Source organism: Melanerpes formicivorus, unplaced genomic scaffold (assembly GCF_026170545.1).
Source record: "Melanerpes formicivorus ecotype bairdi unplaced genomic scaffold, bMelFor1.0.p_v2 SCAF_27, whole genome shotgun sequence".
NCBI lineage: Eukaryota > Metazoa > Chordata > Aves > Piciformes > Picidae > Melanerpes > Melanerpes formicivorus.
The window spans coordinates 10,364,550-10,382,424 of record NW_027142379.1 but is presented as its reverse complement, the minus strand read 5'-3'; the positions used below and the strand labels follow the sequence as shown (position 1 = coordinate 10,382,424).

Here is a 17,875-nt window from a genome sequence, read left to right as displayed (position 1 = left end):
CATTCCTGTGCAACCTGATCTAGATGAACCTGTGTTAGCAGGGAGTTGGATTAGACGATCTCCAGAGACCCTTCCATCGCCTGCCATTCTTTGATCCTATGACTTTAACATGCAACAATCATCATGCTGTGGCTAAGTTTGCAGACAAATGGAGCTCAGTATCCCTGCCCAGCCTCTGAATTACCTATGAGATTCTGTATTTAATCATTTCAGCCTGTGTTGCTTGAGGCTTTTCAACCCCTGTTAGACTTTCTGCCAGAGGCTGCCAACCCCACAGAACAACGAGGTTCACTGGCTGGCTCTGTACTTCATTCTGCATTGCCTTTGTTGCATTTGGGGGAGTTACTGTTATTTCACTACACATCTTCATAATGATTTTGCTAAGTTCTGTGTTAACCCTGGAAAGTTATGGAATTGGGTTAAGAATTAAAAGGCTTTCAAAGGATCCTTGTCCTGAAACAACTCTGCAGGGCATGAATAAGTAACTAATGGATTGTTTTTCAGTCAAAATGAATCGGCTGACATGAGCATCCCTGTGAAAAATCTAGCTGACTCTTTACAGATAGCTGTAGGGTTGTATTTCTCCACTCTTTAAGTTATACAAGAATTTAGATTACCTTGAATCACTGATCAGAGGCTGAATCGACCTCTGAAATGATAGATCTTCCTGAGCCCTGTGAGAAAAACAAAACCTCTCTGGGACTGTGTGTGAGGGAGGGTATATTTTATCTGTGTTTCCACAGTATACATTTATGTGACACTGGGTTGAGGAGATGATTTCTAAAAGCCATGCTGGGAGTTACGGTGGTTGAGTCATAATAATTCCAGAATGGATAGAGGTGGATATTTAAAGAGACCAACCAACTGAAGATTTTAAGGAAATATTCTTGCACTTTCAGTTTCAAGCTGGTTTTTTTCTTCCTCTTATATCAGTCCGTGATAAGTAGGTGTATAAACTTAGTGTTGTCATGTATATATGTTGTCATGTATTACACTTTGTACAGACACAAAGGTATTGTTCACTTAATAAACACCTGCAGTCTAAGCTGTGCTGTGGCAGTAGTAGCCATCACTGTTCTTCTGCAACATCTGGTTACTTTCAGTATAAATCTTTGGGAAGGGCCATAAATAAATAGGTGGGTTTAGGTGGCTTTGCTTTTTCCCCAGTGTGATTTCAGTGGTAGGGGATAATAGGTTGGGTTGGTGTTTTGTGTTGTGGGGTTTTTTAAGTTCCTTTAGAAAACACTCAGTTTAGAGGTGAATGACTTTGCTTCTTGCTTCTGATAATTAGAGTCCCAAATCTGCTCAGATTAGGCTCACCTGGTCTTCCCATTTGATGGCTTTCATGCTGTGCACTCAATGTTCTCGTTCAACTTTGTTACCTCTTTCATCAATGCAGTGCCTTGTTCCTGCCTGCTGGCTGGTAAGGAGGTGGCTGAAGGAGCTCCACTGAATGCTCTTTTCAGAGGCTTGGTCATACCTTCTGAGCTGTGTTCTCTCTTTTTGCATCTGGCAAGTGTGAAATTTGAACATTGAGTGGGGTGTTGTGCACTGGGGTGTTGAGCAGTCTCTTCCATGGTTTCCTGTAAAATTGTTATTTTTCAGTGGGAAGCTTAGAAGTGCTGAGAACTAAATGATAGTTTCCAGCCTCTAACTTTCCATGAGCCCCATGTGCCAAATTTTTGGTGTGTACCCTACCATGTGGGCTGTGAAATCTGTTTGTTGTGGTGACTGGATTAGCTGCTTCCAGGACTGCTACGGAGAGATTTGCAAGCAAGCTGGAGAGGAGGAAACCTGGCAGCTGCAAGGTCAGTCCTGCAGCTTCGGCAGTCGGTGCGTGAAAAGGTCCTATGGTAGCATCAGTGATGGTGCTTGGATATTCATCTTGAATCCCTCTAAAATCTTGTGTGCTGTTAAACCATGAGTGGCATTTGTTGATGGTACTGCTATGAGAAGGTAACGAGACACCTTTAGGGCCCTCTGGTAGAGGAGTTTCAGGATCTCAGTGCTGTTATTTCTGAAAGAGCATGGTAGCAGAGAACATCAGGAGGCCTCAAGAGAAATTAGGCAAGACGATGTGATTGCTGAAAAATTAACACAAGCCACAGCTGTCTGATAAAAGCTTTAAAAAGTTGTTGTTTTCAGACCTTATGAAGTAAAGAGAAGAACTAGAAGCGCCTCCCCAGGCAGGGCTGAAACAGAGGCATTGTATCTGCTGAGGCTCGGTCCTGTAGTGCCTGGCAGCATTTGAAAGTTGGAGGTACTTCAGAATTGATGTTGTTTCTTAAAACAAAATAATAACTAATCCTTGGCAAACCAACTTTGGATTGTGTTTCCTGAAAGTGCAGAAGTTCCCACCGAGTCCAGCAGGTTTCCTGGCTCTCCTGTGTTAATTCTGGCGCTCTAAAAGCGTGCAAGTGGCGTTTGTCTGTGGATTTACAAAAACTCTGGATATTCAGCGGCTGAATTATTTAAGCTCCCACAACACATGCACTTTTGCTTTTCAAGCTTGAGTTATAATTTAATTAAAAACTTCTGGTGCATCGCTGGGTATTTAAATATTAAAGTGTTCCATGGATCACTTTCGATTATCCGCCCTCCTGAAATTCCTGGAGATGTCAGATTTTTAAGATTCCCAAAGTTGCACTTGGAATTGTCTGTTGGTGCAAAGGGGACTGTGATAATTACATCCATCCATTAGTATCAGCAGAGGAGATAAACTTTGGGGAGGCTTAATGGGCATGTCTCAGTGACAGCTAGCAAAGAACATTTGGCATGATTAAGGATGGATTTGAATGTACTTGAAAATATACTCTCATTATGGACGCCCAGTGGAAGTTGCACTACAAATGTTAAATTCCCCAGAAGAAGACTTGTGTGGCAGGGAAGCTTTGAAATCCACTGTGGCCGTCATCCAAATTACTCTCTTCTCTTTGTGTCTTTCCGCTGTCAGATTCGTTTTGTGATGCCCAACTTGGCTCCCTGCGTCTTTGAAAAGAGGCAACCTGTTGGTTTCTGTGTTTCAGATTGTCCGAAGGTACATCAAGGACTGGCTTGAAAGGAAGAAGCCTCCATTTGGTGCTATCAGCAGCTGTGTGCTCCTGATGATCATCTACACGACGTTCTGTGACACCTTTGCCAATCCCAACATCGACCTGGATAAATTTAGCTTGATTATAATAGTGTTGATAAGTAAGTTCAGCTTTAATGCCTCCCTTGTAGCTGCGCTTCAGGCGTGGAATCAGATACATGTCCTGGAAAGGGAGAGGCTGTGGGGATGCTGGGATGGGGCTAGGCTTGTGCTTGTAATCACAGTATCACAGTATAACTGAGGTTAGAAGAGACCTCGAGGATCATCGAGTCCAACCTGTCACCACAGACCCCATGACTAGACCATGGCACCGAGTGCCATGTCCAATCTCCTTTTCAACACCTCCAGGGACGGCAACTCCACCACCTCCCTGGGCAGCACATTCCAATGACAAATGACTCGCTCAGTGAAGAACTTTCTCCTCACCTCGAGTCTAAACCTCCTCTGGTGCAGCTTGAGACTGTGTCCCCTTGTTCTGGTGCTGGTTGCCTGGGAGAAGAGATCAACCCCTTCCTGGCTACAACCACCTTTCAGGTAGTTGTGGAGGGCAATGAGGTCCCCCCTGATGCATCTAGCAAACCAAATCCCCAGAAGTCTTAGGAGATGGAGGCTTTTTAGAAAGGATGAACCCTGCTCTTCAGGTGTGCCTAAGATGGCTCAGTGGCTCTACCTTTCTAAAGAGGCACAGTACTACTTTCCAAATGTTTATACAGAATTATCCAGGTTGGAAAAGACCTTTGAGATGATCAAATCCAACCAATCACCCAACACCATCTAATCAACTAAACCATGGCACTAAGTGCCTCATCAAGTCTTATTTTAAACACTTCCAGTGATGGTGACTCTATCACCTCTCTGGGCAGCACATCCCAATGGCCAATCTCTCTTTCTGGGAAGAATTTCTTCCTAACATCCAGCCTAAACCTCCCCTGGCACAGCTTGAGACTGTGTCCTCTTGTTCTGGTGCTGCTTGCCTGGGAGAGAGACCAACCCCCTCCTGGCTACAACCTCCCTTCAGGTAGTTGTAGACAGCAATAAGGTCTCCCCTGAGCCTCCTCTTCTCCAGGCTAAGCACCCCCAGCTCCCTCAGCCTCTCCTCACAGGGCTTGTGCTCCACACCCCTCCCTGGCTTTGTTGCCCTTCTCTGGACGTGTTGGAGCAACTCAACATGTTTCTTAAACTGAGGGACCCAGAAGCGGACACAGTATGACCATTCTGTTTCTGCTTCTTTGTTATTCAATGACCATCAGTGCACAGATGTTACATTCCAAACAGAAAGGGAAGATCTGAGGTCGAGTTTTCACTCAGAAGCACTGTTACAACTTCTAAGTAGTTCTTTCTTACTGTGTTATGAACCTAGAAACTAGCTGGGAGCTCCAGTGTGCTGATTTATCCCTGTAGATGAGCACAATTCTTGCAGAGTCTGAGAGCAGACTGCTGGTGTCCTTGCCATCAGTTAAAAATACACTTGGAGATCACTGCCTCCCAGGGAAAGGAAGTGGTGTATAGGCACTGTCTCCTCTTCCAGCAGGGAATTTCTGTCTTGCTTCAGACTGTCCAGGGACAGTAGTTTCAATTTGCTTAGAGGAGCGGCAGCTACAGTACACTTACATAATAAATCACATCCCATGCACTCTAAAGCTGTTACACTTCAAGAAATCAATGCATCACCTAACTTGAAGTGTGTGCACAGGCACTGTTTAATGTATCTTCTATAAAGCCAAGCTCCTTCTCTAAAGCCACTAAAGTCAGGAGGACATTTGCCCCTGCCCTTTGTGCTAAGTTCTTATTCCATCCTGATTTTGGCAGGTTTTTGTGTTATGAAACACTGTTGGTGTATGGAATTAGAAATGGTATTGTCTAAATACTTCATTCTGAAAGCAAAGAAGGAAGCCTTGCTAAGGAGCTCTCTATCAAATTAAAGGGAATACTTGTTAGCAGAGGCACCTGAGAAGGGCCACATCCCAGATGCACTTAAATAACTGCAGAGTTGGCAGCAAAAGGGAGGTGGAATATGGAGATGTTCACCTCTGGCTTACCATGCAACAAAACTCAGAATGAAGTCATTTTATGTTACTGTGCTGACTGCTGCTTTAGAAGAAAGAAAAAAAATGGGGTTTTTTTAGTTAAAAAGGTGTGTTCTACCTTGAGCAGTTGGTGTAGAGTGGCTGCTTCCATTACCTGCCTTGTGCTTTCTTTTATTTCACTGCGAGCCAACTCTGCAGTTGTGCCATGTGTGATTCTATAGAGCTCTGGCAGTGCAGTGCACTTGAAAATCATTCCGTGTGTGAAGGACTGGAGTTTCTGAGAGACAATGTTAACATCAGCTTTGAAACAGCTTGGAACATATTAGACCTTTTGTTTTCCCTAAAATATTTATACACCCAAAACCTAAGGAAGATGTGGAGGTGGATATGTATACTGCAGGCCAGTGCTGATTTGACATCCTGCTATAACGCAACAGCCACCATGTGTTCCAGCAGGATGTGGAATCAGCACAAGGAGTTTGAGATGAAACTGCATTTATTATTCTGCTGATTAATGTTTTTTCTGTAATCTTTATGTTAATATTCTAGCCACAGCAACATATGCACAAGGGATAATTGGTAGCAACACCACTGCTTATTGCTTTAAAGAATTATGTGTATTAGGGGGTTGGCTTTTTCTGTGCATATTAATGTGCTTAGGTGCAGAAAAATTGTAATTCAGGAACAATGGGTTGCTGCCTTAGTTCATGAAGGAAGGGTTAAGTGCCTGCTGAGATGACATTTATGCATCCTAGGAAATGTATGGAAAAGTATGGAAAATGTCACCAGTAATAGCTAATATCCTTGCCGTGTTTCCCAGTTGTAAACTGGGGTCAGAATCAAACGTGTTGTCTTGGCTTGCTCTACCCTGTGGGACACATTAGCCTTATTGCATTCACACAGTTTGCAAGGAAAGGGAGAGGACCCAGCCCAGATTGTGCTGCAAGTAAAAGCCCTTCCCCCATAGCCCACAAACCCAGAAGAGGTCTGTGCAGGTCCAGGTTTCTCCTCCAGCTCAGTGGGGAGTTCCTGCTCTCTGGCGCAATGCTCAGTCGCTGCAGTCCCAGCAGCTACCCAGCACAGAAGCCAAGCTACCTCCTTCTCCCCACATCTCTGCAGACCAAGGGTGGGCTCTGTGCATCCCATATCCCTGTGGGTGAGGGAGAGCTCCCCTCAGGATGCTCAGAAACCATCCACACTTACAAAGCTGACTCAGCTTGAAGCAAAGCTGCTTTGTCTGAGGTACACTGCCCTGTTCAGGAGCTAGCCTTTGTCTGAGAGGGAGTCAAAATGTCTGTTATGATCTCTTAATAGTGATCATTCATTAGGAGAGTAATATACCCAGTCTGAGAGATTCTATGTTGCTAACCTCATAAGCAAAAGTAGTGCAAGAGATGTGCAGCTTGTAGTGGTGGATGTTCCTGCCATTCATTGTGTCAAGAAAAATTGGATTCAGAAGAACTTGGGTAGCCACTGCATTGGCTCTGGCTTTCTTGAATGTAATGATGTGTATTGTTCTCCCAGTCTGTAGAGGTGGTTTGTTGCTGGATCTTTCTAGACTTGGTGCAGCCTAGCTTCTGACCTGTACTATGAGGCAGAAGGCACAGACACAGCAATTGCAGAGCCTGAAGTGTTCTTTATTTCTGTGCTCTAAGTCTAATTTTAACTTGTTTCTCTTCCAGTCTTTTCTGTACAGATGAGCTTCATGTTTTTGACTTTCCTCTTCTCTACAAGGTAATTGAATGTGCTGAATTGGAACTTTTGGATGTTTGTTTTGTGTGATGTCTTTGCTTTGGGTGATGGTTTATGCAAATGTGTAAGAGCAGGTTTCTGAATAGGGGTGACCTCATTTTGGTATTTCAATATTGTCCTTACTGCATTTTTCTCTGTTAGAGTTTCATAGGCTAAGAGAGCAGGACCTGAATTCTGTCCTTTCTTGTGTGTTAATTACAGAGTTGTTAAATCTCAATCAATCACTGCTATACCTCATCCACTGAAAAAAATGGATTTGCACAGATGTCACTGAAGGTATAATTTGCCCTGCAGACATGCTGATGACATATGAGAGAGAGAACTCAGTTTGACTTTTTACATCTCAAGACACATTTGCCGGGCTGCAATTCACTCTTCTCTGTATATGTCAAATGTGTTACACTTATATGGTGGTTCTTAACAGACAGTTGGCCTGAGCTAATGTTTGGTAGAGCTGGTTTTTCCCTTTTAAATCTCAACCAGGAAGAACAGTTGTGCATTCCCTTCTCAGGAAAACACTACTGTGAGAATGGTGGCAGGCAATGGCTTAGGGCATCACTTGAGTGTACAGCAGAATACCCGCTGCTGTCCTCTCACTTGGGCCTAGTGGAGTCTTGGCAACACTCTGCTGAATGGGAAGTGTCACAGTACAGCAGACTCCAGACACCTTTATTACAACATCTATAAAGGAGAATCACAAAGAAGGTTTCACTTTCTTAATATTACTTACACTTTTTTTAGTGCCACAGGAAAATTTCTCTGTGCCAAGGTCATACCTTGACCTGAGAAGGCATTTTAAAAGTCACTTTTGAACTTCTAGACCTAGCCTGGGGGGAAGATACATTCCAGCTGTAAAATCTAAAATGCCATAAGTAGTAACCAACCCAGTGTGGTAAATATTTGGAACCTCATCAAATGATTTCTCATTAGGACCAAAGGGTCATCCATTGACCAGTCATATACCTCTCTCTCATGTCATTTGTCCACCCTTCCTGGTGTTACTCCCAGTGTGCAAAGCCTTAAATGCAGTTTTTATTTGAAGTGGAAGATAGCTGCGTGTTCTAAGTGGTGCTCATAGAGTAAACATTGAGCATTTTGTTGACATTACATACTAGGAAAAGAAATGGTAGGTCACTCTTTTTGTCACAGAGGCAAGCTGGCCACTGCTGTGACAGAGCATGTTTGCAAAAGTAACCTTGGCTGGAATTAAGTTGGTGCCCTATGTACCATGTCTTCAGAATTACTTTCCTTCCCCTCTATTCATTAGAGAGTTTGTCATGGCTGAGAAACAATTCTGCTTTCAAAACCAACCCCAAACCTCAACAAACCCAACCTAATCCAACAGTGCTGGTCACTTGTGGGTAGAAGGATTTCTGTCACTAGACCTGATCAAAGGGATGTGAACACACATATGGATGCTCCAAGTAATCTATTTGATCAATGATGTTTTAAAAAGGTTTTTACTCTCAGAGGTTATTAAAACTCTTTCTTTTCTAGGAGTAACTCTAGTTTCACACCAGCAGACACAGTGGCTATCATTTTCTGTTCCACACACAAATCCCTCACCCTGGGTAAGTCAGGAGATAAGCTTTTGAGCAAAACAACAGTAACATTCATACCTTGCTGTGTTCCAAACAGGAAAAATTGCTGCTTGCTGGCTTTTCTGCTTAAATGGGTTTGGGTTTAGTGTGGCAAGTAATGTCACCAGTATGACACTAATAGGTGGATAAAATTCTTATTCAGGGCAGACAACCGTCTTCTCAGCTGAGATTTTAGTGGTTATACAGCAAGACCACCTTATTTGTGGAAAGCTGGGTTATTCTTTGTGTTCTTATTCTGGTCTGTTGATAAAATTTCAGGTTACTGAAAAGATTGCAAGGTAGAGCTGCCCAGTCTCAGTAAAAGCTTAACACCTACAAGCTGGGATGTACAAGTGAAAAGTCAAAGCACAAGTACTCAGAAACCACAGACAGACAATGCTGCCTTTTGTTTAACATCAGCAGAAATGTATGTGTTTACTTTGTCTGTAGATACTTTGGATTAGAATTTATCAAATCCTCATTGAAATGTTGGTCACTTCTGATCCCTTGGTGATAATAAGATACTCTGATAGAAACTCCCGAAATACCGCCCAATCAGTGATGCTTACAGCCACTTGCTACTGCTTCCTTCTGGGTGTTCAGTCAGTGGGATGAGGAGTGTTTGAATATTTTCTTACTGTGTTGTGAAATGTGGAAATTTGTGTTTGATAAAACATAGGGGACTGAGTATATGCCTTCTGTATCTGTCTAAGAGCAACACAGCCAGGGTCAGTAACAAAGGTAAGAACTTGGTCTGCAACGGGCGGAACAAGTCAGGGCTTAGGTGGCATGTTTTCCAAGTCAGTTTAGCAGTGAAACTCATCTCAGGGTTCCTTGCTTCAGCCAGGCCTGTGCTGCAGAAGTGTTAGCAAGTGCCCTTGAAAGTCTGTGGGAAGTGAAGGAGTTCCTGGAAGACAAGAAAAAGGCAAACATAAAGCCTCTTTGTCACAATGGAAACCAGGAGGGGACGAGGAATTATAGATCAGTGAGTTTGACTTCATTTCATGGAAAACTACTGAAACAAATAATTATTTTAACAGTGCAGGAAGAAACAAAGGCACAAGTAACAGCTCCATAGAGTTGTCAAATGCATATCTTACCAAACCTAACCTTAATTTCCTTTCACACAAGGTCCTGTGGGTTGCAGAGAAAGAGCAAAAGTTGTATGGCTTGAGAGCGTTATGGCTTTTGACATTTGCAGGATGATGTGGGCTCCACAATTAAAAAATTATGTGGACCAACTGGAAAGAGATCAGAGGAAAGTGCCATGAGTGATCACAGATCTCAGAAATGTGAGCCCTGAGGAAGGCTGAAGCAGTTGGGATTGTTGAGAAGACAGCTGAAATACAGTAGTGATCTTCCAACGCATAAAATGTTGATGCAAAGAAGTGAAAAACGAACTCTTTCACAGTGGACTTTGAAAAGGGAAGGACTTTGCTACACTCAGGGTGATTTTAGGTAACAGTCAGGGAAGCCTGTGTAATGTAAGACAGTTTAGCTTTGGAATACGTTGCCTATTAATGACTTGAATCTCCTACCACTGTAGACAAGCCTCAGACAGGGCTTTGATAGCTGGAGGCCATCCTGCCTTGAAGCAGACTATAGAGTACACAGCATTAGATCTTTTTCAGCCACATATTCTATGAAACTGAGGCTTGAGCTTGTGTTCATGAGGGCAGCTACACTTGTATGTACAGAAAGCACCCCCACAGGCAACTCATAATTGCTATTTGGAGGTACCTATAAACTTAGGCCATGACTGTAATACTACAGGAAAGAAGCTGCTGGTGTTTAACAGCACAAGTGTGTAGGTCTCCCTTTTGCTCCCCGGTGAAAATAGTTCTGTATGTGCTCTGTTGAATACTTTTGCAGCTTGCCATGACACTGAGACAATAAGGACAATGCCTTTTTGAGTATTTAAGTCCTAGAGAGGTTTACTGTCACCCACTCAAAAAAGGGGACTCTTCTTTGTACTGAGCATCCTCCTACAGCCATTCTTGACCTGCATCCTGTGCAGAGAGCTGGGTCAGTTCAGTTCTTTTCTGCTGGTTGACTTTCCTTTGTGTATTTTGTTGGCTCCTTTAGAAAAACTGAAGGAGGAGCTTTTGAGGTTTCTAGGTTGCTTTAACTTTTGACTCACATTTTCCCAATTCCAAGTTACTGCTCTCATTAGCACAGCCCAGTGAGTTGGGTTTTTGTGTTTTGTGGCTTGCTTTGCCCAAGCACACAAAGAAAAATGCTTTGGCTACCTTGACTTGAAGGACTCCTGCAGCTTCTACTTCTCTTGCCAATACAGATGCCTCATGGATAAGTGTGCTGGAGATGGTAGAACACAGTATTGTGGGACTGTCTCTCAGCTTTACCTTCATCCTTGAAGAGCTGATGTCTCAAAGAAAGCAAGTTTGTCTCATAGGAGGCTAATCACAAGATGCTCTGCACATTTAGACTAGCTTTACTTACTGCTTTGAGCCTGGGTTGAGACCACTGGGTGGTTGGGACCTGTGCTATTTATGCTGTGTTCCATCTCTGGGACTCAGCTTTGTCAAGGTTTCTTTGAAGCTCCCAGGCTTGTCTTACAAGGAGCCAGCAGCAGCATGTCCTGAACTGAGCGCCATCCCTGATGGGGAAATGCTCTTTTTGGCAGTCCCTGAGAGCCCATCTTTGGTAAGCCTGAGGGCACTGCCACTCCTGTGTGCACCCTCCAGCGTGTGCACAACACAGGCTGCTGTGCATCAGTTTCAGCCTGGCTGAGTGTGAGACCACTGGCATTTTACTGTCTTTGCTATTAATACCAGGTCCAGCTAAGAGCTGCACAGATGCATTTCTGTGAAAGCAGGGAGGATTGGGTTGTGTATAGCTGGAGTGTGAGGAGGCAAGCCCCTGAGCTGATGATGTAAACAGCGATGTTAGCCAGAGCAGTTAGTGTTTATTCCTTCACTGAAGGTGGGAGCAGAGTAGATCTAACTTGGTTTTAAGGATCAGTTAAGTCTATCCCCAGCACAGTCTTGCCCACCCTGATCTTGGCAGAAAGAAGAGCAGATGTAGGCATTTTGGCCCCTTCCTCTTTTGTTGTTCTGTCACATTTCTACTTGTCCAGAGGTGTTTGCTATGAACAGCATGACGAGAAACCCTTCTGTTCTCTTGTGGCAGACAGTTTTTCCCTCTCCCTCTGTCATTACAGTGTCTGAAAGCACAAGCACAGCTCAGGGTCTGGCATCACATCCGCTGTGGAGCTCTGCTTTGTTTGTCTTCAGGATTCCAGCAGTGGTGTATAAATGACCCCCCAACACTTGTTCTTTCACTTTGAAACTGATTTCTCCCAGCTTGGCAGGTGAAACTCCAAATAGGTACGTCTGGCCCATTCCCTGGGGAGCTTAGAATGGCACTGACTAAAGTGGGAGAAGAGCTGACAGCTTTAAAGCTTTAGAAGTGGTAATAGGAGAGGCATGAGAAGACTTTTATAAGTCACTTTCTCCCACACCATATTATGAAACCAACTAATTCCCATGCAGTGCATGCTCATGAGGCCAACTGCCACTTCCACTGTCGAATCCATGAGTAAGTGCTTGCTCTGCACGGAGATGAGTGCTGCTCCCATATGCTGGGGTTTATTTTGTAGACAGAACAGCTGACACACTTTTTGTCTCAAAGATCAGAGTGCAGGGCATGTTTGTGTAAGGACAAATTACACAGGCTTAGGTGCCTTTGTGTTTCTTACTTAGGAGCACAAGCTGATATTCCTGCATAAGGGGTGGCTGCTTTGGCAGGGGTTGTTTTTTTGAGGACAGTGCATCACATATGCAGAAAAACTAATGTTTATTTGTATTTCACTTAATGAGTGAAACAGGACCTAAACTTAAAAGGAGCAAAGATAAATGTAGTATTCACAATGCCCTCTGGCATATCCACCCACACTTTGTTCTCTTTCTCCCTTCTCTCCACTCACATATATGCAGAGAACATGTGAGCACACACATAGGCGGACGTTTGATGCATGGCTTTTATTAGTGCATTTGCCAGTGATTGATTAGTACTTAGTATTAGTACTTCTTCTATTGATTGATTGCAGATGAAGTGACTATTTGACCTTTAATTATGAGCCTTGCTATTGAAAATGACATTGAGCTATGGCTTCACATAATCCATCTGGAAAGCCCGACATGATGCCATTCCCTGGAGTTCATTCCGCGAGAGGAGAAGAGGCCTCAAGGAAGTGCACAGCTATCAGCGTGGCTCATCCAAAAAAAACACTGCAGTTGTTGCTTGCACTTACACAAAAGTTGCAGCCGAGTAGAGAACATGATTTTATTTATTTCTCAGAGAGGGAATGGCTAGCTGGAAGTTACAGCTCCAAAGGTAAAATGCAGGCTTGTCAAAAAATATTTTCACTGTCATTCTTTGTATTTACCATGTAAAATTAGTTTATCTGCAACAAATGGAGTGCTGCTACCTATTTTGGCTACCAAAAGTACAAACATTAGTACTGATGAAGAACTGATTGGTAAAAAAGCCAAACCAAGCCTAAACAACAGAAATAACCCCACCTTCTAATAAAGCCAGGGTGTTGTTTGTGATGCAGAGTGCATTCTTCCTCATTTGGGTTTATCAGTGAAGTGGGTTTTTCACCATGGAATTCTGAAAGTAATGGCAGTTCCTCAGCTACAAAATTCTTTCAGGAAATAATAGAATTCATTGGCAAGCAAAAGCTGAAGTGCTGACATTCTTTTGTATTGTTTTTAATCTCATTCCCACTTCTTTTCTAAATGCTCAGCTTCTTGCTGCACGAGTCCAGAACTGATAGTCTGTACTTGAAACAATTCTTAGAAGCCTGCTGCAGTGCACAGGAAGATTCACAGACCACTCAATTGTCTGTGAGCACATCATCCAGGCTATGGATTAATCAGCCCATGTCTTCCCCTCAGTTCCCCAGCTGCACAGTGTGAGAGCATCCTGCTCACATATAGCTCCAGTTTGCTCACAGCTCTCTCTAGCTTGTTCAAGTATTCTGCAGATACCTCCTTCCAAGATTTTACAGAGGTAAATAATACATTTGCACAGCCTAAACCATTGTTGCTTAGTGTTAGCTGGGGTTTTATATTTCATTTGGGTTTTTTTTTTCCCCTATACCCAAAGTCTGTGAAATTCCATCCTAATTGAACAGAGACTCTGCTTATTTTGTGGTGATTATCACCCTTCAGATAGAAAATGCCAAAATGTTCTAACTTGTGAGGATAGAAGGTAGATGATTTTGATTTGAAAAAGGAGGCATCTCTTAATTCTGTAACAGAAAATAAGGTGGCAAAAGCAGGTGCATTGCCCTGAGGGAGTGTTCAAGCTATCCTCTGTGGTATTTTTGAAAAGGAGTGGTTGTTCTCTGCTCTTGGCAGAGAACTGCTCTCTAAGGTGATTATTCATGAAGGTACTGACTGTGACTAGCTATAAATGTGTAATTCCTCTGACTTTTACGTAAAGCCCTAGCAAATAATCCTGGTTAATTGCTTTCTGAAAGTGTTTTAGGAATAAGACTTTTGATAGTGCCTCTTTGGCTTGCAGAATGTTCTTACGAGTGCTGAACGGCAGCTGTTACTGCTGGCATCGTGTCATACTTCTTGGTGTTGGTAGTACTCATGTCATACTTCTTGGTGTTGGTAGTACTCATGTCATACTTCTTGGTGTTGGTAGTACTCATGTCATACTTCTTGGGATTAGTAGTACTTGAATTTGCCTACATTCTTACCTCTTGCAGACCTTTAGTCTCATAAAGCAATGGTAGTGAAAATGATCTGGCTGCTCCTCTGCCTAGAATTGGTGGGTGGTGACCCTTAGGGCAGAAGGGAAGCTGATGGGAGGAACATGCTTGAAGGAATGAGTATCTTATGAAGGCCTTATCTGGGCCACTCACTGCTACCAGAAAGTTAGAAACTCCTATTTCTCCTTCTGATATCCAGGGGCCTCAGTGGCTGCTAAAACCTTTAATGAGTTTTGCTACTGTGGTTCTTTGGGTCAAAATGAAAAGGTTTTCTCCTCCTGGTTGAGGTCCCGTCCCTGGAGGTGTTTAAGACCAGGCTGGATGAGGCTCTGGCCAGCCTGATCTAGTGTGGGGTGTCCCTGCCCATGGCAGGGGGGTTGGAACTAGATGATCCTTGTGGTCCCTTCCAACCCTGAATGATACTATGATACTACTCTTCAGTCCAGCATTTGCTTGGAAAGAGCAGCAAGTGATTGGCTGTGCTTTTCCCTCTGCTCTGTGATTCCCCTTCTCTTTGTCCTCTTTCTGTCTCTGGAAAACAAGAATGAAGGATTCATGTTCATCCATGGGGAGAGGAGAAGCACCTGGGTCTAGGGCACTTCTCTCATGTTAGCAGCATCTTCTTTGTTGTAGCCCCACCTGGGGGCAGGTGGATTGCCTTTCCTAGATCAGTAATCTTCCAGCACTTGGTTCTTACCAAACAGTGTTATCTGTTAGGCTATTACTATGTAATTGGCATATCTTTGTTCTCAGTAGACCCCCAAAGAATGCCTTTTCCAGCAGAGCTACCATGTCAGAATATTAGCAAAATCAAATCTAGACTGAAGATGTTTGTAGTTTGGGATAACATGAGTGTTTCCTGTTTGCACAGGCTGTGGTCACTCTGATAATCTGTGTCAGAGTGTCTCTTTTAAAAACTTTCCCATGCTACTCATAGATGTGGCTGGGCAAGTGCCCCCTGCTTGTCTCCTTCAGACCAGAGCATCCCTAGGGACAGTGCTTTCAGGAAGGAACTGTGCTGGCAGGTCAATCTGACAGTAGGAAGTAGCATAGTCCAGTGAGTTAGAGTGGCTTTTGGACACTGGTATTTTAATCACCAGATTCACAATCTATTAGTTTACCCAATTTTGACCTCTCTGTTATTCCAGAAGGGGAAATACTGGAGCAAATTAGGGAATCTCCTTTCCTTTCTGACCTGAATTGTATGTTTCTTTGATTAAACTGAGAATGTGGCAAGAAATTCTGTACAAGCTCCCAGGGCTTCCTTTTCATCTACACACTCTGCCAGTAGTAGGGTTTTTATTAATATTTAGAAAGTTTGCCTGCAGCAGTACTAAAATGTGCATCAGAGGACAACAGTTGTTTACTGTGTTTGAACTGAAGAATCTCACCCAGGAGATCTCATTCACTCGGAGCTTACATCTCTCAATCTTGACTCGCAGAAAGAGATCGATGAATAACAATTGTCATCTCAGAGTTGCACCTCTCCAATTATTTATTTGGTTGTGTGTCTTCCCAGACATGCACATGTAATTGGATCAGACACTAAAAAAAAACCCAGATTGCAGGGGTTTAATGACAGCAAGCTCATACCTCTTTATAACAATGGGGGGAAAAAAAAAGGAGAAATAAATACACACACACACACATCCATCTGTAAAATTGTCATGACAAGAGCCCTCCCTCCCCAGCAAAACCAGTTAGAGTTAATTTATCTGCTTTAACAAACTAACATTCTATTCAGCAGACAGCTGACAGGTTACCCTTGGGAAGATCCCTGTTTGGACATGACTCAATTTTTTTTGTTGGTGGTTTTTTTTTACCTCAAGCTGGCAGAGGCTACAAGTGTCACCCATACTAAAGCTGGCGAGTATTGAAGATGATGTTGAATCTCCCTCAGAGAGTTGCGTCTACATTTGCTGCTCTCAGTGAACCTTCTGGCAGCCAGTCTGAGCTGCTGACTCCAGACAGTTCTCAAACAGTGGGTGCAAAGATGTGAAAAATCAACAGCAGCAGCAACATTTAGAAATCTGCTATTACTGGATACACCTGGGAATCTGGAGGAGGGATCCTCCTCAAAAAGCTTCCCTGACCACCACAAGCACATAAGCCTAAGTCCATAGAGTTTTAGAACAGTAAAAAGTATCCCTCACTATTTCTAGGGAGTGAGCTGTTCTCTCAAAATGCCTTCCCAATTGACTGGAACACTAGTCTGGACCTGGGAGGGAGAGATGGATCCAAACTAGAGGAGGGGAGATTTAGATTAGATGTTAGGAAGAAGTTCCTCACCATCAGGGTGGTGAGACACTGGAACAGGTTGCCCAGGGCGGTGGTAAAAGGGAAATTTTTAAGGCCTGGCTGGATGTGGCTCTGAGCAACCTGATCTGCATTGTGCCCAGGCAGCCAAGAGGGCCAATGGCATCCTGGCCTGCATCAGGAACAGTGTGGCCAGCAGGAGCAGGGAGGTCATTCTGCCCCTGTACACTGCACTGGTTAGGCCACACCTTGAGTACTGTGTCCAGTTCTGGGCCCCTCAGTTTAGGAAGGAGGTTGACTTGCTGGAGCATGTCCAGAGAAGGGCAACGAAGTTGGTGAGGGGTTTGGAACACAAGCCCTATGAGGAGAGGCTGAGGGAGCTGGGATCGCTTAGCCTGGAGAGGAGACTCAGGGGTGACCTTATTGCTCTCTACAACTACCTGAAGGGAGGTTGTAGACAGGTGGATGTTGGTCTCTTCTCCTAGGTAGCCAGTACCAGAACAAGAGGACACAGTCTCAGGCTGCACCAGGGGAAGTTTAGGCTGGAGGTTAGGAGGAAGTTTTACACAGAGAGAGTGATTGCCCATTGGAATGGGCTGCCCGGGGAGGTGGTGGAGTCACCATCATTGGAGGTGTTTAGGAGGAGACTTGATGGGGTGCTTGGTGCCATGGGTTAGTTGTTTAGGTGGGTTGGATTGGTTGATGGGTTGGAGGCGATGATCTTGAGGGTCTCTTCCAACCTACTCTCGTCTATTCTATTCTATTCTATTCTATTCTATTCTATTCTATTCTATTCTATTCTATTCTATTCTATTCTATTCTATTCTATTCTATTCTATTCTATTCTGTTCCTAGTGTTAGGTGTCCCTGCTCCTGGCAGGGAGGTTGGAACTGGATCATCCTTGAAGTCCCTTCCAGCCCAAACAATTCTATGCTTCTAAAGCTTTTCTAGCCTCTTCTATTCTTGGTCACAGAAACTAGGTGAAGCGAGAATTAAAGGGAAAACGATGCCGGCATTCCTAACAAATTCATTTTGTTGTTCTGAAAAGAAGCCTTTTCTTGGTTTACCATTCATAATGAATTTACATATCATGTTTTGCCTTTGCATCAAGGTTTCAGGAGAAGAGAAGCTTTAAAACACACCTACTCATCTGTTTAAAAGATAGTAGGAAACCGTTTGCAGCATAATCCTTTCCTTCTTGTGTTTACGTAGATGATAACAACAAGTTAAGCAAAGATCATAAAACAAGTTCTGGAGTGGCTTTTTAAATGATATGTGTAAATAAAATCCACGTAGAACTGAAATACTGGGAAATCTTAGTCTCAGCTAATGTTCAATGAAATAACCAAATTAATCAAATCTCAGCTTTGTGTTTTTAGGGTGGTTGTTGGCCTCTTTGTCCAGAACCCTTCTCACTAG

General features: G+C 43.5%; 1 protein-coding gene across 2 annotated transcripts in view; it reads left to right on the top strand.

Moving 5' to 3' along the window:
* Positions 1-17,875, top strand: part of SLC10A7 (solute carrier family 10 member 7) — a 169,052-nt gene that overhangs the window by 134,889 nt on the left and 16,288 nt on the right. Inside the window, exons 8-10 of one of the 2 annotated variants that reach the window (XM_068154084.1) lie at positions 3,027-3,192; positions 6,801-6,852; positions 8,368-8,441. In XM_068154084.1, the coding sequence (XP_068010185.1) occupies positions 3,027-3,192; positions 6,801-6,852; positions 8,368-8,441 (292 nt within the window). The remainder of the gene's footprint in view (positions 1-3,026; positions 3,193-6,800; positions 6,853-8,367; positions 8,442-17,875) is intronic. The other variant, XM_068154085.1, reaches the window with a different exon arrangement.